Raw genomic sequence first — 25,418 nt, 5'->3', positions numbered from 1 at the left:
TTGTCTTTAGCTGTGGCTCAGGCCCCGTCAGGAGTTAACTCATCTCTCCCATGTAAGGGTAAACTACACGCTAAACTTGTCTCGTTTGCTCTTGTTAAACTCTCGGTCAAGAACTCAGAAGGGTAGAGGGAAAACTATTTTTTCTCGCATACGTCAGTCCGTACTGTAGGGAAGGTGCCCCAGCTGGGGTCCTGTAAGTTAGCCGGGACAAAGATACAGTAACAAGAGAAAAACAGAAGTTTATTAAAATGTGCATCACATGGGGCACCTGGGTGGCTCAGTCGGTTAAGTGACTGCCTTCGGCTCAGGTCATGATCCTGGAGTCCCAGGATCGAGTCCCGCATCAGGCTCCCTGCTCGGCGGGGGGTCTGCTTCTCCCTCTGACCCTCCTCCCTCTCGTGCTCTCTGTCTCTCGTTCTCTCTCGCAAATAAATAAATAAAATCTTTAAAAAAAAGAAAAATAAATAAAATAAAATAAAATAAAATGTGCATCACACATGTACAGAAGAGAGCCCTCCGTGATGACTAACCCGCAGAGGCCGTTAGAATTTGGGATTAAATCCCAACAAAGGAAATGAGATTTGGGGATTCTGGGTGAGAGAGGAAAGGCAGAGGAAAATGGCTGGAGAAATATGGTAAACAGGAGTTCTTTAGGAACGCATGTTTTATAGATTGAAGTCCATGCCTTCTGCATTGTTACGAGTTGAGTTCTCCTCTTCCTGATACTTCAGGGAGAGACACCTCTACAAATAGAAATTTACTTTGTAAATATAAATTTCCTTTTGGGAAAGAAAAACTTGCGCCCTGTTTTTAGAGCTTTTCCTGCCTGTGATGGTTCTCTATGGCCTTCAGCTCGAAATAATCCACCTACCAAAGAGACACATTTTGGGGTGGCACATTTCTGGTACCGCTGAGTACACAGAAGAAATGCATACTTTCCTGAATTCTTGAAGTAGTTCATTAAAAGGAGTAAACAGAACCCAGAACATTAACAACCAGGACATCTGGGCCCTATCACGGCTCCTTCCTCCAACTTTTGGTTACTTACAAGCATTCTGAGCATTATCTTTCCATCCATTTTTTAAAAATCATTTTATATTTCTGTCTTAAGACTTTGTTTTGATATAAAAGCTTTTCATTAGGGTTTTGGAACTACAACGAATCTGAAAACCCGCTTGATTTAATGAGCTCATTTTACACATGAGGACTTGACCAAGATGCCTGCGGAAGAGATTTCTAGAGCTATCTTGTGGAGAAACTGAATGTTCATGACAGCTTTAAAATTGTGTTGTCTGTATCAAAGTCAAATTTTCTAAATTTCAGAAATATTTAAAAACTTAATAAGTAAACTAATCCTTTAATATGAATTAAAATCTCAGCAGCTCTCGGGGTGCCTGGGTGGCTCAGTCGTTGAGCGTCTGCCTTCGGCTGAGGTCATGATCCCGGGGTCCTGGGATGGAGCCCCGCATCGGGCTCCCTGCTCTGCGGGAGGCCTGCTTCTCCCTCTCCCACTCCCCCTGCTTGTGTTCCCTCTCTCGCTGTCTCTCTCTCTCTCTGTCAAATAAATAAATAAAATCTTTAAAAAAAAAAAAATCTCAGCAGCTCTCATTTCAAAAGTCAACGTGTTACAAGTTAGGACGATAAGGGTGTTCTGTTTCTGGGTTAAAGGGGGGCCCGTATACTGGCCTCGTGCCGTTCGTTTGCTTCTTCACAGGAGGCTGGGACATTCGCTCCAAAGCTTGCCTGTGCCAAGTTTTAGTTTTGGACATCTAATGGCTTTGAATACGTGCCCGATAACCACACTGTGAGCCACTTAGAGCCTGGGTGCCGCGCGCACACAGCGTCCGCTGGTTAAGGACACACCGCGGGCTAGGAAAGCCCCCACGCGCGGCCCGGCCGCATCGCCCAGACGGGTGAGCCCCTCGCCCCTCTCGCCCCTCTCGCCCCTCTCGCCCGGGAGTTCCCTGGCGCCCACCCCCTCCAAGGGGTCCCACAGCGCGGCTTCGGGGAGGGCTCCTGCTGCGGGGGGCGCCTCGACCACCACGAAAATCACGCTCGAGGTGGGGAGGCTGCCACCTGCGGCCGATCAGCCCCCACGTCCTCCCTGAACTGACCACAGAAGCAATCACAATCCTAAGGAAAAGCCAGTCACGTGTGCGCAAACACGAGGCAAAGGGGCCTTGCCCCTTCTGTATTTCCTGACACAGGAGGCAAGGATAAAAGATTTCTAGGATCCAAAACGCTGATGCAGCTGCAGGGAAGGCTGTATCAGACAGCAATCGTGTGAGGGGCTCTGGGCGGCGGCGTCCGTAGAATTACTGGAAAACCTTGAAAATGTGCAATAAATAAAACTTTGCAGGACTTGGAGAGCTGAGTTCTCCCCATGCCCAAGGTAAACAAGATGACATAAATACTGAAACCATGGATGTTTTAGAAGATGACGGCTTAAAATCATTCGAATCTTTGCAATATATGCTGCTTGTCACAATGTATTAACTTTAGGCTTAATCTCTGCGCTTTTCCTTGAGTTCTATTGATGTGGGGAACAAAGGCAGAAGGAAATGTAGATAAAATGAAATGTCCCGATAACGTGCAGCCCACTGACAAATACTTGAGGCAGGCAAAGTATGACCTTCCTCCAGGAACTCCCAATCGTAATGTTAATGCCTCGCTAGAGGGAAAAACAACCTTAGTTTGACAATAGCGAGGCCTCTGGTATCCTGAGAGTCTTCTCTAGCATTTGAAAATCCTTTTGGATCTTCCCTTACGTTTACTTCCCCCGACTCCAAAGTATATAATCAGTTGCCCCTCACAATCTCCTTGCTGCCCGCAGGTCCTGTCCCCAGGCTTTAATAAAACCACCTTTTTGCACCAAAGATATCTCAAGAATTCTTTCTTGGCTGTCGGCTCCGGACCTCACCAACATTCCAAAACTACACCAATATGGTCTTGGGCAAATTATTTAACTCATTTAAGGAATATTTATAGAATATATACTGTGGACATAAATTCTAAAACTGTCCTTGCCCACGAGCTTATAGGCTAGCAGAAGAGACCAATAAAGTCATCATAAAGTCAAGCACAGGCACAATAAGGGAACACGAGAAAAATTTAATGCAGGAGGGGGGTGTGGATGGTGGCAGAGTAGCTTCCTAGAGAGAATATTTTATAGTGCATATTACCTTTGTATACACTCTGATGGGTCTCTAATGTCTCAAAGTGATACAATTAAGAGCAGTTGTATTTATCTAGACCAGGGCCATCCAATAGAAATGTAATGTCATTTCTGTAAGTAATTTTAAATTTCTAGTAACCATTTTGGGTAAAAAGAAACAAGTGAAATTATTTTTAATATTGATACAAGCCAACGTATCTGAAATATTATTTCAATATGCAATCAATATAACTTATTGAGATATTTTACATTCCTCTGTATTAGGTCTTTGACATTTATTGTATATTTTATAGTTACCATACATCTCAATTCAGAGGAAGGTACATTTTAAGTGCTCAGTAGCTTGGCTAGGGACTACCTTATCAGACCACACAAATCTATTTTCCACCAGAATTCCCAATATTTTCAAGTATGAAGACCTCTCAAAATATTTTGAGGTTAACCACATTATAGTTTGACACTTTTTAAAGATTATTTACTTTAGAGAAAGAGAGCATGGGAGGAGGGACAGAGGGAGAGGGAGAGAGAGAATGTCCAGCAGACTCCACGCTGAGCCCAGAGCCTGACATGGGGCTCGATCCCAGGACCCTAAGATCCAGAACTGAGCCAAAATCAAGAGTCAGATGCTTAACTGAGTCACCCAGGTGCTCCTACTATAGTTCGACACTTTTAATACCCACTGACTGATAAATCACTGAAAAAGTTCTTATGAATACATTGAACAATGCTTTTCCATGTATTTCTTTTGCATACGAGTGTCTACTGTTAAGAAACAAAATTCAGCCAAGTAAATTTGAAGATGTAATTGGCTTCATTAAAGGGTTCATGAAATGGGGGCGCCTGGGTGGCTCAGATGGTTAAGCGTCTGCCTTCGGCTCAGGTCATGATCCCAGGCCCCTGGGATCGAGTCCCGCATCGGGTTCCCTGCTCCTTGGGAGCCTGCTTCTCCCTCTGCTTCTCTCTCTCTCTGTCTCTCATGAATAAATAAAATCTTAAAAAAAAAAAAAGGGTTCGTGAAATGGGCAGCATCCCTTCTAGCACAGGGAGGGGACATCCAAGGGGCTAAGGTTTTATAGGAAGGAGGACGGGCAAGAAAGTTATTAGCAAAAGAAAAGGACTGTTCCGGTAGGGGGATGCTGGGGGTCTTATGCAGATGACCTCATCTTCCTTTAGAGGGTGGAGGGGGCCCACGTGGCTGACTCAGTGGTGCTGGAGGGCAGATTCCTGACTGGCTCATTTTTTTTTTTTTTTAAAGATTTTATTTATTTATTTGACAGAGAGAGAGAGTGAGAGAGAGAACACAAGCAGGGGGAGTGGGAGAGGGAGAAGCAGGCTTTCCGCTGAGCCGGGAGCCCGATGTGGGACTTGATCCCAGGACCCTGGGATCATGACCTGAGCTGAAGGCAGTCGCTTAACGACTGAGCCACCCAGGCACCCTGACTGGCTCATTAAAACTAGTTCCTGGGGGGCTGAAACTGCAGTTTGATTAGGTATTATGCCCTGGTGAGGTTTTCTTTCTAACACTACGTTTATTTGGAAAATGGTACAATAGGGTATGGTAGTATATTGCACCATATTATGATATACTATGACGTAATATGCTCGAGCTACTTGGAATAGGACAAAATATATTGATTGCTATTTTCAGGCGTGACCTAAGTTCTGTCGTCAACACAAACCGACCAGATGACCCCTGTATGAGGGCTCCTTTCGGAGGTGACTCTGATGTCCTGCCTGCAGAATGACCACTGAACTAAAGGGTTCCAAAAGGTCTCCCAGGTTCTCCTCCTGCCTCACTCACCAGCTGGGAGACCACAGGCGATACACTTAGCCTCTCTTAAGCTCAGTTTCTGTGTCTTTACAAAAGAGCAGTGGGGTGCTGGGGGGCTCAGTCAGTTGAACGACCGACTCTTGGATTCAGCTCAGGTTGTGATCTCAGGGTGGTGAGACTGAGTCGCACGTCCAGCTCCACGATCAGCAGGGAGTCCGCTTGGACATTCTCTCTCTCTCTACCCTCCCCCAACTCAGGCGCTTGTACTCTCTCTCAAATAAATAAATCTTTAAAAAAAGAGCGGTATCTACTCAATAACATTTGTTGAGCATTCCAAACACCTTAAGTGCATTAACTCATTAAATCCTTAGTACAATTCCTTGAGATGCTTTATATCACCCGCATTCCACACAGATGTACAGAGAGGTACAGAGATGCTAAATAATTAGCCCGAAGTCACTCAAGGTGACTCAGCAGTGATTTGAACCAAAGCCTGCAGGGCCAATCCCTGTGATATACTGCCTTTCCTAAACTGCAGTACATAAGCGATGTGTATGGATACCTAGGACACGCAAGTTCCGTAAAAGTCTGTTTATTACCACTGTTATTATCAGGATTCTAATGCCTGGGTTGGGGCCTTTTGAAAAGGCTCTTTCCAAGTTGAAGTGCCTGCCTCACCGTTCAGAACATAGTTCTACATCCCACCCCGCACATGAATCGTTTTTAATTGGGTTGAGCTTTCCTCTCTAAAAATTCCTTTTGATCACTAAAGGAGGGCAGTATTTGGCCCCTGATCCTGAATCTGGGTTCTGATTACCAAGAGTGGTAATTCAGGAGGAAGAAAGCCTCTCACACCCCACCCCCACTCACAGTCAGGTGCTCAGGAAGGGCCTGCTCTCTGTCAGGTTCTGTGCTAGATGCTGGTCCCACGCTGGCGAAAAAACACATGGTTCTGAGCACCTGGGTGGCTCAGTCGTTAAGCGTCTGCCTTCGGCTCAGGTCATGACCCCAGGGTCCTGGGATCGAGCCCCGTGAGCCCTGCATCGGACTCCCTGCTCGGCGGGGAGTCTGCTTCTCCCTCTGCCTCTCACTTGCACTCTCTCTCTCGCTCAAATAAATACAATCTTAAAAAAAACCAAAAGAGTGAATCCCTTCAACATTCCGTCTGATGGTTTTGCCTAGAATTACTTAGTAAATACCCACGTGGTCTACTAGGACACGTGAGACCTCAGAAGGAGGGGAAGACAGTTGAAGGACAACGACTGTGACCAAACAGGGGCCAGCAGCTACCAGCATCAGTAACTCTCAGGAAGTGACAAGAGTGATGTGTCATGAGCATGACCCAAGTATGAAGTTAAGCTCAGTGCAACGTTCTGAATTGTAACACTTACTAGATATTGTATATTGAGGTTTGAACCATCTACCTAATTCAGGGGACTGAAGACCAGGTTGGATGAGGACAGAGAGGATAAGGCTGAGAAAATTAAATGAATTAATGCAGGTCAAGCACTTCCAGATGGTGCCTGACCATCAGCACACTGAGCTACCATTATTGTCTACAGCGAATTATTTTTTCCAAAACAGAATTTCAAGTTAACTAACCCTTAGCGGGAGAAAAAAACATTTGAATAAATAAGTTGGCTGTGTTGGCTATGAATCACCAAAATGAGCAATGAACAAGAGTTTCACAGTGAAGATGGCAAAATACAAATATTACGTGCCGTAAGGACCAGATTTAAAAAAAAAAAATGTTTCAAAAGGGAATGTACTTTCTAAATATTTCTCCTGTAACAATGTTAGGTTACAAAGGACCTAAACAACAAAGCAGTGTTGCAATTAATTTAGCCAGGTGCCCCAGGAGGAAGCTGTTAGTATGTGTCCTTTTTACAGAGAGGCAAAATCAGCCGCACCGCAAAGGAGTAGATCTCCCTGTGCCAACAGATGGCCCTTCTCGTCCTCGCTGGGTTCCCAACCTTTCTCTGCAGGACTCCAGCAGACATCTAGAGCTGCTTTAGGGGACTGGGCTTTGTTCGTCCCCAGGCAATATTCCCCATTCCAGTGTTACTTCTGGTTTTAAAGTCCCAGTAGGTCTACAGGAAACCAAGGATAGAGAATTATTAATCGGGCATGCTGAATACCAAAAAGTAATGCAAACAAGGAAAATTTTTGCTGCCCTGACAGTATGGAATAAATTTATTCACCAGAACGGGCTGTTGGCTCCAGCCCAGGCTGCTAACAGGTAGACTGAGTCCCAGATTTCAGAGCAAAGTGGTGAGAACAAAGCACGGAACGTTTCCCGATGGGTAGGGCAGGCATGAGACTTCCTGAACGAACAAGCAAGCTTGCTGATCTCGACTCAGACATCCCACAAAACCCTGCCGATGAAAGCCAGGTGTGATCCCCCCCTTGGGATCTATGGTGTGAATGAAGAAGTATCTTCGAGAAAGGGATCTAAGTATAGTTCAACACCCATGGGGTCTTAAGGAGGTTAGAGGCAGCCTGGGAGGGAGCAAACGGACACAGAAATAAAGAGTTTAAGAACAAGAGTAATTTTACGGCTTTATTAAAATGTTCATCACAGAATTCTTTACAAAACCACCAAGTCCCCAAAAAGTCATTCAACAAATATCAAGACCTTCTACATACAGGATTTGGATCAAGAAAGGCAGATAATCCGTGCTCCTGTTTCTTAATATGACTCCAAAGTATTTAAAATTCTGAAAGCTTCATTCACTTACAAGTTCAGTAGTGCAGAAATTCTGATTTAGTATTGTCCCTGTAGTGCTCTTTGTTCACATGAACAAAAGCCTATCGTTCTCACTCTGTCTTAGGTACATACGGCTCACAGCATTTGGATATATATTTATATCAGTTTTGAGTTGCAAATAGATAAATATCTTAAGGAAACCAACCAGCATAGTAGTCAAAATTACAATACATTTAATCCATTAATTTTAAAGTGTAGACAAAGTTTGGGATCTTCCTCATGAAAGAAACGTACGCACTGTGCCCTTGACTGCGCCCCTGCAGATAGGACATCTTCGTAGAGACGGGGCGCAGTCTCTGCACACGACCAGGTGGCCACACGGAATGAACACTATGGAAACTTCTTTGTCCATGCACACTTTACACGTCCTCTCTTCCTGCAGCCTCCTCAACTGCTCTTCCACTGGTAAATCTACCAAGAGAAAAGAATTTTTAATGAAGGCACCTGCTGCTTCTTCTTAAGCCAAGAAAATAAAACCCATGATTTCTACTGGTTTAAATCATTACTACTATGTTACCTGAGACATTTTCTGGGGGGATATACTTTATGTCCTGTTGCACTAAGGGAGAAACACAAAAAGCATTATTAATAACAAGGTTAATATTTAGTCACAAAATATATATTTTTAAACTAACAGCTTAGACTCTGGCCAAATGCTATCAATAACTGTCATAACGTCAATGCAACAAGAATCTTTCATCTTTTTGTGCAACAGTTTGTAAATTAGATTGAATTACTTCCAGTAATCCCAAAGCATTGATAAGAGCATATTTTCTTTTTTTTTATTGAACTGAATTGAATTTTAAGTTCCAGTGAGCTAACACAGTGTAATATTAGTTTCAGGTGCATGGAATTGTGATTCGACACTTCCATACATCACCCGGTGCTCGTCATGCTAAGAGCGTATTTCCAACTGACCTTGAAAGTTCCCCAAAGTAATTGTGCAGCACTCACCAAAGAAACGCTTGTATAACACGGGGTCCGTTTCTTGTAGAGAGTTTTTAAATATGGTGACTGCAAAGCTTCCCTTTACTAACACAGTATCAATCAGCTCTCTTGCTTGCAGAGACGTCTGTGCCTTCTGCTTAATCACACTGTGTTCTTGCTCACTAATCACTCTGGCAGTTAGCAGACTATCCAGGATCGGGAGCACATAAGTCAAATGCTGGAAAAGCACCATTCTGTTCTTCCGGATCAATGCTACGTCGTCTTTATAGAACAAGAAAACAAACACAAACATGTTCCACCTCTGCTCACAGGGACACATGACTGAAGAAGTCACGATCTGTTTGCACCGCAGGTGACCGCTAGGTTGGGGGGTCCCCGCAGCCCGGCATCAGGATGGGCACTCTCCGTCATGTGTCCCTTCATTACATGTTCCCAGCGGCCACCGCGGAAGGCACTGGTGTCCCCCCCTTAGCAGAGGAGAGACAGAGAGCAACACACTGCGGGACACACAACGAGAAAAGTAAACGGAGGCGGTCTGGCGTCAGTCCGCGTTCCCGCACATTCCGCACATTAATTATTTCCCCAAATTAGACATGACATTACCATTACCCAAATCTTTTAGAGCAAGTGGGGGAAGGCACCAGCAGCATTTTAAAGATTAAATCTTGTCAATGATACCTTCCTGTGTATAGGATCATTGTATTCTCCTCTGAGATCCAGATTTTGTCTCTATTGATAAAATATTTTATATTTTGAAATGCTGCAATTTTATTATCTGCTTGGAATATGACTTGTGAATCTAAGTTTATTCATTAGTACACAATTTTACTATGATCCATAAGGCTCTTTCTACAAAATAACTAATGATGGAAGTTGGGCTGTCTAAAAAAGTTATTTGGGGGGAGAGGACTGTTAGATTTTAGAAACACTGACTCTGTCGAGCAGTAGGACATAAACCAGAACCATTTAACAAAAAATAGTGCTTAGTAAAAAAGTCAAGGCCAGAGATACCCATTTTGAAAATAACGAGCTCCGGGAATAACTGGGAAAAGGACCAGGGCCTTTTTCTATCTAAGATTTCTTTTTCCTTTTTTAAAAAGGTTTATGTATTTATTAGAGAGAGATGAGAGAGAGAGAACGGGGGGTGGGGAGCAGGAGGGGCAGAGGGACAAGCAGACTCCCGGATGCTGTGGGGCTGGATCTCACGACCCTGAGATCATGACCTGAGCTGAAATCAATAGTCAGATGCTCAACTGACTGAGGTACCCACATGTCCCTAAGATTTATTTTTCTAATTACATTTAACTTAGACTAATGTAGTAAGTTCTCTGAAATTCTTAAGATTTCTTTTTTTTAAAGATTTTATGTATTTATTGGTCAGAGAGAGAGCGAGCGAGCACAAGCAGGGGGAGGGGCAGAGGAAGAGGGAGAAGCAGGCTCCCCACTGAGCAGGGAGCCCGATGCAGGATTCGATCCAGGACCCTGAGATCACGACCTGAGCCAAAGGCAGACACTTCACTGACTGAGCCACCCAGGTGTCCCAAGATTTCTAAAATTGTATTGCTAGTGGTTGAGGAAAAAAGACTCATTTCAAAGTCACAGACTGTATTCTGGCTTGTAAGAGCTAAAGACTTGAATATACCTTTGAAGCATATTATTCTTTTGCTCTGGAAATAATACCCTAAATTGTCTCTTTATTTACACACCTGTCAAGAAATTACTTACCTACTTACTGTTCTTGGGAAACTATAAAGTCATCACTAACCTAAATGAAAGTATTTTCATTCGCTCATTCAAACAATATTTCTTGAGCACAGAGTACGTGCAGTGTGTGTGCTGGGCAGTGTAGACATAACAGGGAGTAGAGATGCTACAAGATATTTTTGATGATGCAAATTATTGTATATTGTTGACTGCAGTCATCTCTACAGACTGTTGATTTTCTTTGAAAGAAATACAAATGTGTCACAGCTGGGGTCTACAAACAATTGTGGAGGTGGGTGTTCTCTTCTTTGAAAGATGATGACCAGCAGCTAAGATGGAGAAGACCACTGCAAGGACGGGCAAAGACAAGCTTGGGCTGTGTTGTTGCTGTGCTGGTGTTTTGCAGAACTGAGCACTTCCCACTTCAGTAAAGACAGGATCAGACGTGTTTGCCCAGGGTGGCCAGAAGACAAATCCACCCAAGGGGCAGGCTTCTTCAAGCCTGGAGTGGACAATCTGCCAACCATCCTGGGCAGAAAGAGATTCCAGATCGTGCTGGACAAAGATGGGGCAAACTCTTCTCCCTTTCTGAGCTTTGGGGGTATTTGGGAGCGTGAGCTCTCATAGGGGAAAACATGCTTGGGACTATCCTAGTCATTTATGTAAAATGTCCAGAGCTACACAGAGATGAACCCGAACAGAAGCTAGACAGAGAGACTCATGAGGATGGGCTTAGGGGCAGCAAGAGGGGCCCAAACAGCTACAGCTGTCAATTACCATCCATGATATAATGCTCTTCCATTATCCCTAAATCTCTAGTAAGAGCTTGCGAAAAGTTGCCGTTTATTTTCAATAGACTTATGGGTCTGGTCCCTGCTTGGCAAAGAGCGGCAAAGGAGGGGTGAACGTTTCTGTCTAGGTCAGACTGAGGACAGCATTCAGAATGGCCAGGTGGGAATGGACATGCTTGTGGGGGGGGGGCAGTCTCTGTGAAGGGCCACAGAGCAGAGGCCACACAGTGGTAGACATGGCTAGTGTGGAGGGACGTGGCTACCTTGTCTTGAGAGAATGTGCAACAGTGTCCTCGCCCTCCCCTCAAGAACAGAAGGACTCCCTGAAGGGGAGCTCAGTTCCTGTGTGGGCAGGCGGGAAACTTAATCATAATTCACACATTAATGTGTGTTATTAATGCTATAATTAATGTCACTGGGCCGAGACACTCTGGACACTAATATTAAAATAACTGTCCCTGATCCCACCCCGACTTACAGCGAAGGGAGTGAGCGTGGGATCACAAGCCATGAATGATCACATACACAGTCCATGACCCAGAGTAAAAGTATAAATTAAGAACATGCTTTCACTCAACACATACATTTTCAATTGACTAACGAGCAATTAAAATACACTGTAATGTAAAAAATTTCCAGAATTCAAATTGAGACCACTGAACATAACACCTGATCGCCCTGACAAGAAGTAGGTTTTCTGTGACTAATGCATGGTGACATCACATCCACATGGTGACATCGCATCTGCACGGTGACATCACACGCGCATGGTGACATCACATCCTCACCGTGACATCACATCCACACACAGACAGACAACGGTCAGTATGGGTACGTACCTGATTCTCTGTTCTCAGCTGCTCTTTCTTTCTCCTCTTCCTTTATTTCGTCTTCCGCGTGAAGTAAATCAGACACAATATCATTAATGGTTCTGTAATTCTCCCCAGTGGTCAGGATCTTACTCTGCACCGTCTGCCTCACCAGGCTTCTACTGAAGCCCATCTCCAAGGCGGCCTTCACCACGGGGGTGTTCATCATGACTGCGTCTTCTGAACGGTTTTCTCCAGGTCCAAAATGGACAACTACATGAAATAAAGAATTTCACACACGTTGGGAGAATCTATATATCTTTTGAATTGAAAGTTATTACAGTTTCAAAAACATAAAGCCCAGAAAACGTATAGGCATTGTTTTGTATTAACTTTGTTAAACTTAAAATCACGATGTACATGTTCAGTCACTAAAATAAGAATATGGAATATTGTATTGCGATACAAAATTTGCATTATTGGGCATAACAATGGGTGGGAGGAAGGAACAGAATGTCGGGGATCCCCATCCACCAAGAATTCTTTTCTCCCCAGGATGAATGAACAAATGAGCTTTCTAAATCAAGTATGTTTCACATATTTTTCAAAGATGCCACTGTCCTCACTCACCCCGTCACTGCAGGGCCTCCCACGGCGCCTCTCCTGTCTAGTTCCTTTTCGGCAATATGCCAACAGAGTGGCTTTTCATAAACACAAACCCAACTATGTCACCCTCCTTCCGAAATTCCAGCAACAATTCCATTGTTCCATTGTTCTCACACTCAGCTGTGGCTCACAAGACGGCACCCATCCGGGCCCCCCTCACCTCTTCAGTTTCATCACCTGCCACTTTCTCATTCATATGCCATGCTAGAGCCCAGAAGTCACAAACGGCTCTCGGGTCAAACTCTGCCTGCAGGGCTGATCACTCTGAGCGTGGGCCTGTTCACAAATCCCACTCTGGCCATACAGAATTGTGTTCAGTTCTGCAAACGTGCCCGTTCTTTTTTGTCACCGAAGACTTCCATGCACTGTTCTCTCTGCCTAGAATATTCTTTTTCTCCCTTTGTCCCCTGGTTAACTCCTACCGTCCCCTTCGATTCTGTGCTAAGTCAAATACTTCCTCTGGAAAGCCTCTCTCATCTTCCAAAGTCGGGGTGCATGGCCCCTCCCGTGCCCCCACAGCACAGCACCCTTTACTTCTCTGACCATAGCCCTTCCTCCCACCTGCGTACTTGTCTGTATCCCCTGGACTGTTTGCTCATGAGAGCAGGAGTTCTGTTTGCCCTGTTCTGTAGTCTTTTCTCAGAGTAGCAGACGCACGATAAATATTTATTGAACTGAATTAAACACTACATAATGGAGTAGAACAGTTTGTTCAAATACTGGCTCTATCACCTTTTAGGTTTAGCCTCAAAAGACAGGTCATTTAACCTTTCTGAGCTTCAGGGTCCCTGTTGAGGAATGGGAATAACATTTTACAGAATACGTGAGCCATCTCATGTCAGAGTGCCTGTGTTCCCACAAGGTCTGAGAACAAGGGAGACACGGGATGCATGCTGGCTATTAAAACTACACATACTCAAGACCCACCCTTAGACGCCATGGCTCAATACAGTAGGGTTAAGGTAGAGACCAGAGATCTGGTTCCTTAGGCAATTATGATCACACTAAAGTTTGAGAAATACCAACTTAATGCATTTGAGAGTGCATAATATAGAGCTTCATACAAATGTACATTAACCATTATCAGCTTCCAATCTCCATAGGACCAACAGTTCTATTTAAATGCAGTAATTATTGTCATTATACTTACTTGGTGATTCAGCATTTTCATCTTCTGTGTTGTCTGAAGTAGATAACAGCTACAAGGGAAAAAAGTTTATAAATTAAAGTATAAGTCTTAGCCTGTCCCTTACAATATAAACGAGTCAAGAGATTATTTTACTCAATTTATTGCAAACTGACTTGCTTACAGGCAAAATGATTTTTTATCTCAAAAGCAATATTTCATTTACATTCAAGAGTTATTCTCTACACCATAAACTATTCTTTATGGAATCTGTATTCCTGAAGGCAAGAAAAGGGCTACACCTTCTCAGTGATTTATGAGACAATCATTGTTTGCATTTCATCCCAACATCTTACATTATCTGTCTCATCCTTTGGGATAAGTTGGACCCTCTATCAGTTCTAATGACTATGGCTAAAAAGTTGTCCCTCAAACTATTATATACCTTCCTATCTGCTCTTCCAGGAAGATTATTTCCCATTCAGCACTTTGACTATATCCTGCCACCCCCTTCTGACCTGCCAAGTTTCTGATGAAAAACCTTTGCTAGACTTATGGGGTCTCCCTTCTATGTAACTGTCTTTTTTTCTCCTCACTTTGAAGATTCTCTTTATCACTACTTTTTGCCATTTTAATTACTGTGTATCTTGGTGTGTACCTCCTTGGGTTGATTTTTCTTGGGGGCTCTCTCTGCTTCCTGGATCTGGATATCTGTTTTCTTCCCCAGATTCAGGAAGTTTTCAGCTATTAATAATAAATTAATAATTTATTATATTAATATAAGTAATAAATTAATAAATTTTCTGCCCCCTTTTCTCTCTTTTCTTCTACAGGGATCCATATAATGTGAACATTGTTATGCTTGATGGAGTCACTGAATTCCTAAGTCTATTCTCATTTTGCATAATTTTTTTTCTCTCCTGCTCAGCTTGATAATTTTCCATTTACTCTGTCTTCTAGATCACTAATTCATTCCTTTGCTTCTTCCATCCTGCTGTTCATTTCATCAAGAGTGTTTCTCATTTCATTTATCTCTGCTATGTTATTCTTTATCTCTGTGTTACAGAGCTCACGCATGTCTTTTCTCAAGTCCAGGGAGTATCCTTATGCTAATTGCTTTAAATTCTCCATCAGGCATGTTACTTGTATCTGTTTCTCTTAGGTCTCTTGCTGTCGTTTTGTCCTTTTTTTTTTTTTTTAAGGTTTTATTTATCTGACAGAGAGAGACACAGCGAGAGAGGGAACACAAGCAGGGGGAAGTGGGAGAGGCAGAAGCAGTCTTCCCGCTGAGCAGGGAGCCCGATACGGGGCTCGATCCCAGGACCCTGGTATCATGACCTGAGCCGAAGGTGGACACTTAATGACGGAGCCACCCAGCCACCCCTGTCCTGTTCTTTCATTTGGGACATATTCCTCTCTCTCCTCATTGTGTCTAACTCTGGGTCCGTTTTTCTGTGTTAGGAAAGTCAGCTACGTCTCCTGCTCTTGAAAGTAATGGCCTTATGAAGAAGAGGTCCTGGAGTGCCCTGCAATGGAGTGTCCCCCATTCCCCTGAACCTGGCACTTCAGGGGCATCTCCTGTGTGTGTTGTGTGTGCCCTGCTGTTGTCACTAAGCCGATTTTGCCTTCATTTCAGCCATCTGCAGAGGCTGTCTTTGCCTGTTGTGGGCAGGGTTTCGTCCCTGTGTTGTTTGTGGGCCAATCTGGGGCCACTGTGGGTTTGAGTTGAGTCAGACCAGAGATGTAGTAGCCCCGAACCACAGGGCACTTTCTCTGTGTTGCTGAGAAGCTTTCACTGGTGGGCGGGGCCTGCAGGCAGCCCAGCTGTCTGCTCCCAGCCCACTGCTGGGGACACGGTGGGACTGGCGCTGGCCCCCGTTGGGACTCCTTACGCACTACCAGGCTTGCAGCCCCGGTTTGGATGCGCTCGGCCAAGAATGCATTGGATGGAGTGGATCCACTAAGTATATGGTGTTAGCAAGGTTTGTGCCAATCTTCTGGCTGGAGGGGACCCACAGCACCAGGACTGAGGAAGGCCGTTGGAGGAGGTGGCATGGTTTAAGAAAGCAAGGTAGTGAGCCTCAGCATCACTCTGGTTCCCACAGGTGGCCGTGTGTTTATGCTGAGGGGCAGAGGTGGGAAATGGCACCTGCCAGCGCCCCTGCTCCTGCAGACATCCCTCAGTGAACTTCGAGATTAGTGAGTAACTCTGCCTCCCATTGCCCCACGTGTTTTTCAACCTGTCGCTTCTTACACCGTATCTCCACAGGCTGTTGTGCTGTGTCTTTAAGGGCGGGGACTCAGTTTCCTCTCACCCACTGGCTGTCCCAGAGCCGAGCCTGCCGATTTTTAAAATTCCAGTTTTGAGTCCTGCTGGTTGTAAGAACTCACAAAATTCAGCCCCTCTGGTCTTCACAGCCAAATGTTACGGGGATTCATCTTCCCTGTGTGAGCTCCCTGGTGTGGGGTCTGTTTCTCTCCCACTCTGAGCCTGTGGCTCCCTCCTCCTGTGGACAGCCCATGGTCTGCTTAGCTGCCCACAGAGTCTCTGCCCTTCCTACCCCCGTTGATGTGGCCTCTTCTCTGTATTTAGTTGTGGAGTTGGCCCTGCCAGTCTCCAGGTCATTTTCTGGGTTATTTACACTGACGTGGGTGTTACCTAGTTGTACCCATGGGACAGGCAAGGTGAGCCTAGGATCCTCCTACTCCGCCACCTTCCCAGCAATCTCCTTCCAGGAAGATTAGAAGGAGTAATAAAATTCTCTTTCTCAAGTCTTTTAAACAAAAATTTGTATAGTAAAACTACTAAATGCTACCATCCCAGCCAAATTTTTTCCTCAAATAATTTAATTTATTGCAACCTTATTACAGAAATACTTAAAGCCATATCTTAAACATTATTTTTCAGGAGATCTCTAATTCTGAATCTGTTTTTATGCAAAGAATAGTTCTAAGATCATGTTGGGTATTTTAAAAAAATGAATGTATTTTTAAAGCAACTCTTGTCTTTTCACTAAAGTATGACTCCCTGTAATTATCAGAAAATAATTTATCTGTTGTTAACCGATGATCTAAAAAAAAAACCTTCCCTACCTGTTCAAGTAGATGAGGGTAACTGGCTTGAATTTGACTGATGAACTCTTGTCCTTTGATGCGTATCAAGTACTCACACCTAAAATGTAAGCAAAATTAAGTTTGTTATTTTAATCCCACCATGTGTAGCTTGTTAAATATTTCGAGTGAACATAAACATATATATAACCCCTTGACACTCATTTGGCAACCTGCAGTAAAGGCAAGATGCCGTAAGCGAGGGAGGCTGCGCATCGAGCTTTGCCGCGGCTGGGGCTATGTGGGTCATGAGGCTCCCAGCCTCCTGGGGCCAAGGAAGGCCGTGTCCACTCGGGAGCTCCCAGCTGCTCTCTTCAAAAGTTCAAAGACTGCTACAGATACTCTGAACACTGAGAACAGAGCCAGGGAGACAGGTAGACAGCTTGCTCATAAACGACACTGCTCACACATAAGGTTTGTAGGTTTAAAAGTTCACAATATACAAAGCGGGACAAGAGAAATAATGAGGAAGGTGAACACATTTTCTAATTAAGTCAGATCCTCCCAAGTTTGGCAGTTCTTAGATAACACACATCATGGTCTAACTCAAGCACAAAATGAACCCCTCACACAACCAAAGCAAACTCACCCTTCTTTTTATATATTCACAAAATTACCACCGTGGAAGGCTAGCAGCACTGTTCAAAAAACATCTGGGTAAAGTTTTCTTCATTATCTTTGTAACTTTTGAAATCTAAAATATTTGCGGCGTGTAAAGGTGCTATAAATGAATATTATACTAAAACTTATATAAGGAAAATAAGTCAGGATACTGAGCTTAGCAAGCAACATTAAAAACACTAAAAGTTTTGACCATGAGAAGTATCATCATAAGCCACCTGATTTCAATAAAAAAAGGAGAGTGTAAATAAGCACAGAATAATCAAAAGTGTAAGGATTGACAATGAAATGTTCTATAGTGATGAAAACAGAGGAGGTGGGTCTCTATTTACCTAACCACCCTATTTAATATCGCAACTTGCCTCTGATTCTTCTTACTCTGCTCTGTTTTTTCTTCTATCTATAACACCTACTGTCTTCCGACATGCTACATAACTCATTTATTAAGTTTTTATTAATTATCTGCCTCTCTCGCTATTAAATTAACGTATGAGACCAAGGATCTTGGTTTTGTTCAACTGAGTATTTTAACCACTGGAACAGTGCCTAGCAATAGACAATCAATTAAATTAAATGTTGAAAGAACGGAAACATGTCCAAGACATAAGATTGACTGAAAAAAAGTTTCAAAACAGTATATATAATATCTAATTCATGTGATATATACATTTATCTGTATACGTACATATGCATGAAGAGATGTCTGCAGGGATATTCACTAAAATGTTAACAGGTCCTCTATTTTTTTTTCAAATGTTAAAATAACTTCATCATGTTTTAAAAATTTAAATTCAATTAACATATAACATATTATTGGTTTCAGAGGTAGAGGTCAGTGATTTATCGGTCTTATATAACACCCAGTTCTCATCACATCACATGCCCTCCTTCATGCCCATCACCCAGTTACCCCATCCACCCACCTCCCCTCCAGCAGCCCTGTTTGTTTCCTATGATTAAGAGTCTCTTATGGTTTGTCTCCCTCTCCGATTTTGTCTTATTATTTTTCCCTCCCTTCCCCTATGCTCCTCTGTTTTGTTTCTTAAATTCCACATGAGTGAGGTCATACGATAACAGTCTTTCTCTGATTGATTTATTTTGCTTAGCATAATACCCTCTGGCTCCATCCATGTCGATGCAAATGGCAAGATTTCATTTTTTTACAGCTGAGTAGTATTCCATTGTATATATGAACCACATCTTTATCCATTCATCAGCTAGTCTTCTTTAGATAGTGAGATTTCTGGACACTTACATTTTTTTCTCTGTACTTTTCTACAATGTGTGGCTTGGGTTTTATAATGAACATATATTCTTTTAAAACAGACATATATTCTTCGTTATACACAAAAAAACCCTAAGCCTCTATCTTCTACTAAAACCGTTTATTTTTCTAAGTAATCCGTCCTAAATTTATTCACAAGTGCGTTTTTGAAACAAAGAGTAAAGCGAGAGCTGATTCTAAGGGAAACACGTATAACCCATCTCATAAAAACAAGAAGCATTTGCAAAGAGAGTTTCACAGCAATTACCTCGGAAACCACTTGGCGTGCTCCACCCACGGGTCGTCTCCAGATTCCCAACACCGCAGTCCGCCGTCGCAGCAAAAGCATTTGACGTCATCGCTGTGACCTAAAATTAATTTTGGACCAAAACGTCTGAATTCATAGAATGTGCCCATTCCAACCGTGTGAGGTAAAGCACGGGGACGGTTTGTCTGATGACCAGATGGGGTTTCTTACCCGTGTAATAGAAGCCCGCCGTGGCGAGCTCCTCGGGCCGGACAGGAACGTGGGAGGGCCAGCTGCAGAAGGTTCTCAGGCGGGCCACGTGGGTCTGCATGCTCACGTTGGACACGGTGGATCTCAGCACATCCTGGAGCTGACTTTCCACAAACGGGCAGTCGGGGAAGTGTCTCAGGTGTTCTGACAGAGCGTTATCGTTCGGTTCCCAATTGCTCAGCTTCCCACCGCAGGCGAAGCAGGCCACTCTGTCCCCAGGTCCTACATAGTAGAAGCCAGCTCTGGCCAGTTCTGGCGCCTGCGGAGAGGTCAAGGGCCATGTCTGGAAAGTGAGTAAGCGGGCTTCCGCCGTCTTCACTGCACCGTCGTAGGGGCTGGGCCTCCAGGGAGCAAACTCCTGATTTGGTCTGAAGTTCACGGGATTTGATGGGAAGCTGGAATAAGACCCACTGAAATATCCAGTGTTTTCCAAACTGGGAGGCAGTGGATGTGTGGAGTTTGTTACTGAACAAGGAGGAGGAGGTGGAGAGCTGGCTCCCGAAACACAGGCTGAGTTTAGATTCTGAATAAAGGCGCAGCTGGGATAGAGCTGTTTGTGCTTTTCAACAGGATGGTCTCCAGGTCTCCAGTTGTCCAGCATCAGGCCACAGCAGAAGCACCTGACCTTGTCGTTCACACCAGTGTAGTAAAAACCAGCCCGGGCCAGACTCCTCTCTGAGATGGGGACGCCAGCGGGGAACGCCGAGTAGGTGGACATTCTATAGAGTTCACACGAATGGTCATATTTCAGCTCAAGCACAGGGGTGCTTTTCAGCAAATTGGACAAGAACAGGCTATTCTGTACAATGTTCATAGTGAAGTGGACAGGGAAGAAAAGGGACTAGCCTTTCTCAGGGGAGGTAGTTTTGTGCACGGCTCTTGATTTGGGTTACTTTTAATCCTCGGTGGAGCACCCACACCGGGACATCTCTCGTCCTTCTCTTCCTCTGCACGTTTAGGGTGTTGGCATGCTGAGAGTCTGCGTTCTACACGGACACATTTTAAGGGACAATTACGTACACCCGCACCTTTGCATGATCTTTATACACACAGTGTAAACATGGTGATACACAGCACCTCATGAAGAAAATCAAAACCCTTCGTGAAAGCGTAGAGCGCTTTGGGTCACCGGAGGCCACTCCACGTCCTGTCCCCCCCAGGCACGATGCAGCAGCATTCAGCCAGCCTGCAGATGAAACGTGGGACTTATGCAGCCAGCTTGTTGGCCTGGGGAAAGCTATGCTCACTAAGTGCTCTACGGAAACGAAACTCAAACTGGGTTTGTTTTGCCTTGAATTATGAAATTTGGTAGCCAGAAAAAAAGAAAAAGCATAAGACCTACCTCAAAAGAAGAATGCACGACCCTATTTCACTGATTTTAGGATGCATCTTTCAAGTATCTGTTATCAAGAGGTATCTTACAAGTTGTAACATATCATATTTTAATTAACAGCATTTTTATTTCCCAAAAGTATTAAAGTGATGGTGTGTCTTACAATCAATGATGTCTTAGATGCAGTAAAATACAGCACATCCCAAACTTTGCTCAAATTAATTTTTCTTCCTATAGTAATTTTAATAGGGAAAACAAAACAATCTACTAGAATTTTCCTATAAATGAAGAGCTGAAATAGGAAGAGAATTGGTTGATGCATCTTAAGGCCTATTTCAAAATTTATTAAATAATAATTACTTCCCATAATCAGGAGCTTGGTTGCTGAGTCATAGTGATTCCACTAGAACTTAGCAAATTAAACATTCTATTTCAAATAAATTATCAAGATGAATGTATTCGCTTAGTTGGTCTTTTGGGCTCAGCTTCAGGCTGCTGAGAGACAATACCAAGTCTTCTATCTGATAATGGATTTTTTAAAAGAATCAAAAGTCAGAGCGCTGAATTTGTAGGGTAAGCTGGATAATCAAATCGTACAAATTTGGCTTTGGTCAGAACTAATTTTACAGACAGCATACCTTGAACCAGAATTTATCATAACAAAAAATAATAATAAGTTTACTTTGTCACAATCTACTCCTTTTGAGAAGCAGAGACCTTCATAAGATTCAGGATGTCTCAATTGTGACTAGCTACCAGTAAATAGGGTCTGCATCCAGAATATTAGCAAGGACCAGCAAACAAGCCATATGGGTTTTCTAGCAGCAGTCTGGCCCCTGGTGCACTCATGCTGGGGCTTCCACGCAGACTGTAATGCTTTACGTCCAGATGGCATGAGAAATGTATCTCCATACCCGTGATGATTTCCCTCAAAGCTAAGTTACCGTGCCTCACTTTGGTTTGCTTGTCATTGGACAAAAACATTACACATTGTTATAAAAACCTTCCTGGTGCCAATCCCTGTCTCTGTGTACCTCTTCTCTGCTAAGTCTGTTCATTTCCCCCCAGCCGTGATTCCCACTGCTATCCTTCTCACAGACAATAGCGCGTTTGAACAAACTAAATTTTGGACTTCTAACATATCGATGGTCATCTACATGGTTAGATAATTTCTTCACCAGTCGCTCACGTGTCATTCTCTCTCTCCATGTGTTGTATTGGGAAATCTTGTTCTTGACGTTGGAGTTCTTGACTCCCACCCGTCAGAGGTCTCTCCTGCATATTTCTCTAATTTAGCAGAGGGCTGAAATACTTACTCTTTGTTCTAGATAACTGCCACTCATTTTTAGATCTCTACCAAACACGAGTTCCTTTTTTCTATCCTGCACCGCAGTCCGTGGCTCAACAGTATGTTCCAGCCAGAATCACTTCTCCTTTATGTCACAAGTCAGATTCAAACCAAGATTATCATCACTTCATAGTTACAACTCATATGACTAGATTCGCTCATATGGTCTAGGTTTTTTAAATTAACATTCTTTGGATACCAAAACTCCAATTCACTATTGAATTTGTTTATTCATGCACAAAACTACCTCCCGGAGATTAGACTAAGTCCCTTTTAAGGGTTTTAGGCCTCCATTTTGAGATGTTTTGATTTATAGAAAAAAATGGAAAAAATCTAGAAGAAGTCGAATAATTTGCCTCTTTTGTAAAACCTGTTTAAAAAATAGAAAGACAGTTTTAAAAGTCAGGCAATTCATAGCTGTACCACAATGCTCTCTTTTCAAACCTTTCCTCCAGCACAGAGCACCGGTGGTTCAGGATTGTGTACCGTGCACACGAGGTCCTGCATGACACCCGGCAGCGGCCAAGAAATCCTGGGGGGACCCGCGGGCTCAAACCGGAACCGGCAGGGGCACGAGGAGGTCTGGCTCGCACCGACTCGGACCTCTGTGCTTGACTCATTTCTCTAACTTTCTATTTTGAAATTAATTTATGCACAGAGAAGAGTTACAGAAACAACAGAATTCCCGCCCACACGGCGCTGGACCTCCCCACCCCTCCCAGAGCCATACAGAACACAGCACAGTCAGAGATGCCGGGACGTGAGCACCGACCCAGGGCTGCTGGTCAACCTGCACGCCCTGCTCCAATCTCCCATTTTCCAAGTACGTCTCTTCTGGGATCACAGTTTGGTTTTTCCTTTAATGTTTTGATGAATTACCAACATTTTTTAAAAGTAAGAGATTTCCCATGACATTCTAGATCCCAAGCTCCTTTGGAAAAACCCGACGGGCGACAGCGAGCTGCTGTGAGCGGGCTCGCGACTCTGATACCGAGACTGTCCCTTGCCATAGGGTTCCTCTGATGGAACAATAGTGAAGAAAGTGAAATTGTTCTGATACCTGTGTCTGTCGAAAGTGACAAAAATGCAAGGTGGACAAAGAGAGACAAGTCTGGGAAAAAATGAAGGCACCATATTTCTTTGTGGAAGAGAGGACTATTCCTACACATTAAGATATGTATCTAATGTATGTTTTTGTTTAAAAGAGAGACCCCAGGTCTGTTCATTTACGCCACCTGCCTGGCCTCTCTACATTTGAGACCATAAACCCAGGCCTTATGCTACAGAAGCCTGGCTGTGGACACGAGGCACACAGACGCCTGTGGAAATGTAGGCAACGGTTTATGATAAAAGAATGAAAATATGCCAAGATGCCCCTCCGCATCGATTCAAACTCTCTTACCCACTTCCACACATAGACCTCCAAATGCTCTGGGGGACACCTGAGACCTCACGGGCTGGGGCCGCCACAAGCTCAAGCTCTGGCCACCTGCCCAGCCGTCCACAGCCCGAGGCAGCTCCCTAGCCCGCTGCCCTCTGCAACCCTGAAGCCTTCAGGATCCTCCCCAAAGTCCTCCCCAATCCCCTTTGGAAGACTGCTTTGCCTTCTGCGTCCCTAAGAGACCTCACTGAGCAGTAACCCTTTCACACCCCCAAATCCATGCTTCTCCCTTAAAACCCACCCGCTGCCTCAGAAATCCTGCTCCCAGCCCTAGCCTCTCCTTCCTCCTCCTCCTCTCGCTGGATTCTTCCTTCAAGATAACAGGCGTGCTTAAGTCTGTCTCGGCTTCGGCTCGAGAACAGCAACAAAAATCCTCTTTCAACCCCACTTTCCATTCTAGCAACTATAGTTGACTCCTGAACAATGCAGGGGTCAGGGGCGCCCACGCCCTCTCCCCACACTGTTGAAAATCTGACTATAACTGTTGACTCCCAAAAAGTTCATAATAAATTGCAGTTGACCAAAAGCCTTACTGGTAACAGTCGATGAAACGAGTATTTTGGATGTTATATGCATTACGTACTGTATTTTTACAATAAAGTCAGCAAAAGAAAACGTTAAGAAAATCAAAGGAAAATGCATTTACAACACTGCACCGTACTTGTCGAAACCATATGCACCTACGTGGGCGCGGGCGGTTCCAACCCTGCTCCAGGGTCTGCTGTGCTGTGTTTCATTTTCTCTTCGCAGCCCAGCGAACGCAGCGGCTCAGTGAAGGCCCCGCTGCAACTGCATTTGGCCAACATCGCTTGAACTGTCAGCATTAACACCACCAAAGCCTTCTTTCCCCAAATCTACGGAAATATTTGCATCTGACGCTGGGGCCCACCTCCTCTTAGAAACGTCCTACCCCAGGGGTGCCTGGGGGCTCAGGTCGTGATCTCAGGGTCCCGGGATTGAGTCCCGCATCTCTGCCCTCCCCCCGCCCCCAGTTCGCTCGCTCTCTCTCACAAATAAATAAAACCTAAGAAATGTTCTCCTTGCTTGGCTTCTCAATACCACTCTGGGATTCCCGTCCCCTTTCTAGTGGTTCCCTCTAGGAGTGGCTCGAGGTCTCAGCCTCTTGACAGCTCTGGTGGGCAACCTGCTTGACCCCAGGGCTGGAGGGTGTTCCACCCTCTCGGGCACCCGGCGGAGCCCAGCTCTGACGCTGGAGGGTGAGCGAGCCTTTCCTTCCGGCCGCCCCCAGACGCCGGGCTCCTTCAGAGCAGGACCAGCTTCCAGCTCTGGACCAGCCCTCCCACCGCCAACATCCACCTGGCTCCACACCGAATGGAGACACTTGCTGAACAAGGGAAGGTCCGCAGACTTGACCGAGCACCCCGTGACCACAACAGCCTCATCTGCATGGTATTAAGAACATCAGCTTTACGTTAGTGACTACAAAGTCTGCTCCCCGATGGTTTAATACCGGGGTTTGAGGTCCCGGGTTCTTGGGTACCATTCAGGCCCCCACCAGACGGCGTGACCTTGCGCAGGAAAACCTCCGTGAGCCCGAGCAAGCTCATTACCCACAGAGATGATCATGGTGACTACCTGAAACACGACCCGGCACGTGTCTGGAGAGGGTCCCCGCACACAGCAGGTGGCGGCAACCGCGGGTGCTAGCGGTGACTGGGGCCACCAGGTTCGCGCCATTGTTAAGCACCGGCCCAGCGCCCCGCAACACCTGGCTAACTGATGAACCGCAACGCGGGCTTCCCATGCCCGCTAGGGCGGCGACCAGAAACCTACTCTCCGTGCCAACACACGCCAACATGCGCCCCTCCGCGGGGTCGCCAACGATGCGACGGCCTTGTTCCTACGAAGAACGGGGCAGCCTGTCCCCAAGCGCACCGGGCGCCCTCCACGGCGCGGGAACACCTCCGGGCCCTGGGGTCACCCCGGCCACGAGCACCCCCCGCCCCCTGGGCTCGCCGCTGACTGGCGCGGGGGCGCACGCAGGCGGGGCGCTCCCTGAAGCGCC

The 25,418-nt window shown here is 44.9% G+C and overlaps 1 protein-coding gene across 5 annotated transcripts in view; it reads right to left on the bottom strand.

Moving 5' to 3' along the window:
• Positions 1-7,492: 7,492 nt before the first annotated feature.
• The window catches only part of BIRC3 (baculoviral IAP repeat containing 3), a 53,768-nt gene continuing 35,842 nt past the window's right edge, over positions 7,493-25,418 (bottom strand). Inside the window, exons 1-10 of one of the 5 annotated variants that reach the window (XM_035008792.1) lie at positions 25,187-25,393; positions 24,077-24,246; positions 19,232-19,989; positions 19,022-19,121; positions 16,851-16,929; positions 13,782-13,830; positions 11,996-12,238; positions 8,668-8,922; positions 8,231-8,272; positions 7,493-8,124 (exon numbers count right to left, since the gene is read on the bottom strand). In XM_035008792.1, the coding sequence (XP_034864683.1) occupies positions 7,931-8,124; positions 8,231-8,272; positions 8,668-8,922; positions 11,996-12,238; positions 13,782-13,830; positions 16,851-16,929; positions 19,022-19,121; positions 19,232-19,989; positions 24,077-24,216 (1,860 nt within the window). In that variant the 5' untranslated portion in view covers positions 24,217-24,246; positions 25,187-25,393 and the 3' untranslated portion in view covers positions 7,493-7,930. Of the gene's footprint in view, positions 8,125-8,230; positions 8,273-8,667; positions 8,923-11,995; positions 12,239-13,781; positions 13,831-16,850; positions 16,930-19,021; positions 19,122-19,231; positions 22,322-24,076; positions 24,247-24,988; positions 25,154-25,186; positions 25,394-25,418 lie in introns of those variants that run through there. The other 4 variants (XM_035008791.1, XM_035008795.1, XM_035008794.1 and 1 more) reach the window with 4 other exon arrangements.

This window comes from Mirounga leonina, unplaced genomic scaffold (assembly GCF_011800145.1).
Source record: "Mirounga leonina isolate KUSES-001 unplaced genomic scaffold, KU_Mleo_1.0 Mir_153, whole genome shotgun sequence".
Classification (NCBI taxonomy): Eukaryota; Metazoa; Chordata; class Mammalia; order Carnivora; family Phocidae; genus Mirounga; species Mirounga leonina.
This window is presented reverse-complemented; position numbering and strand designations above follow the sequence as displayed.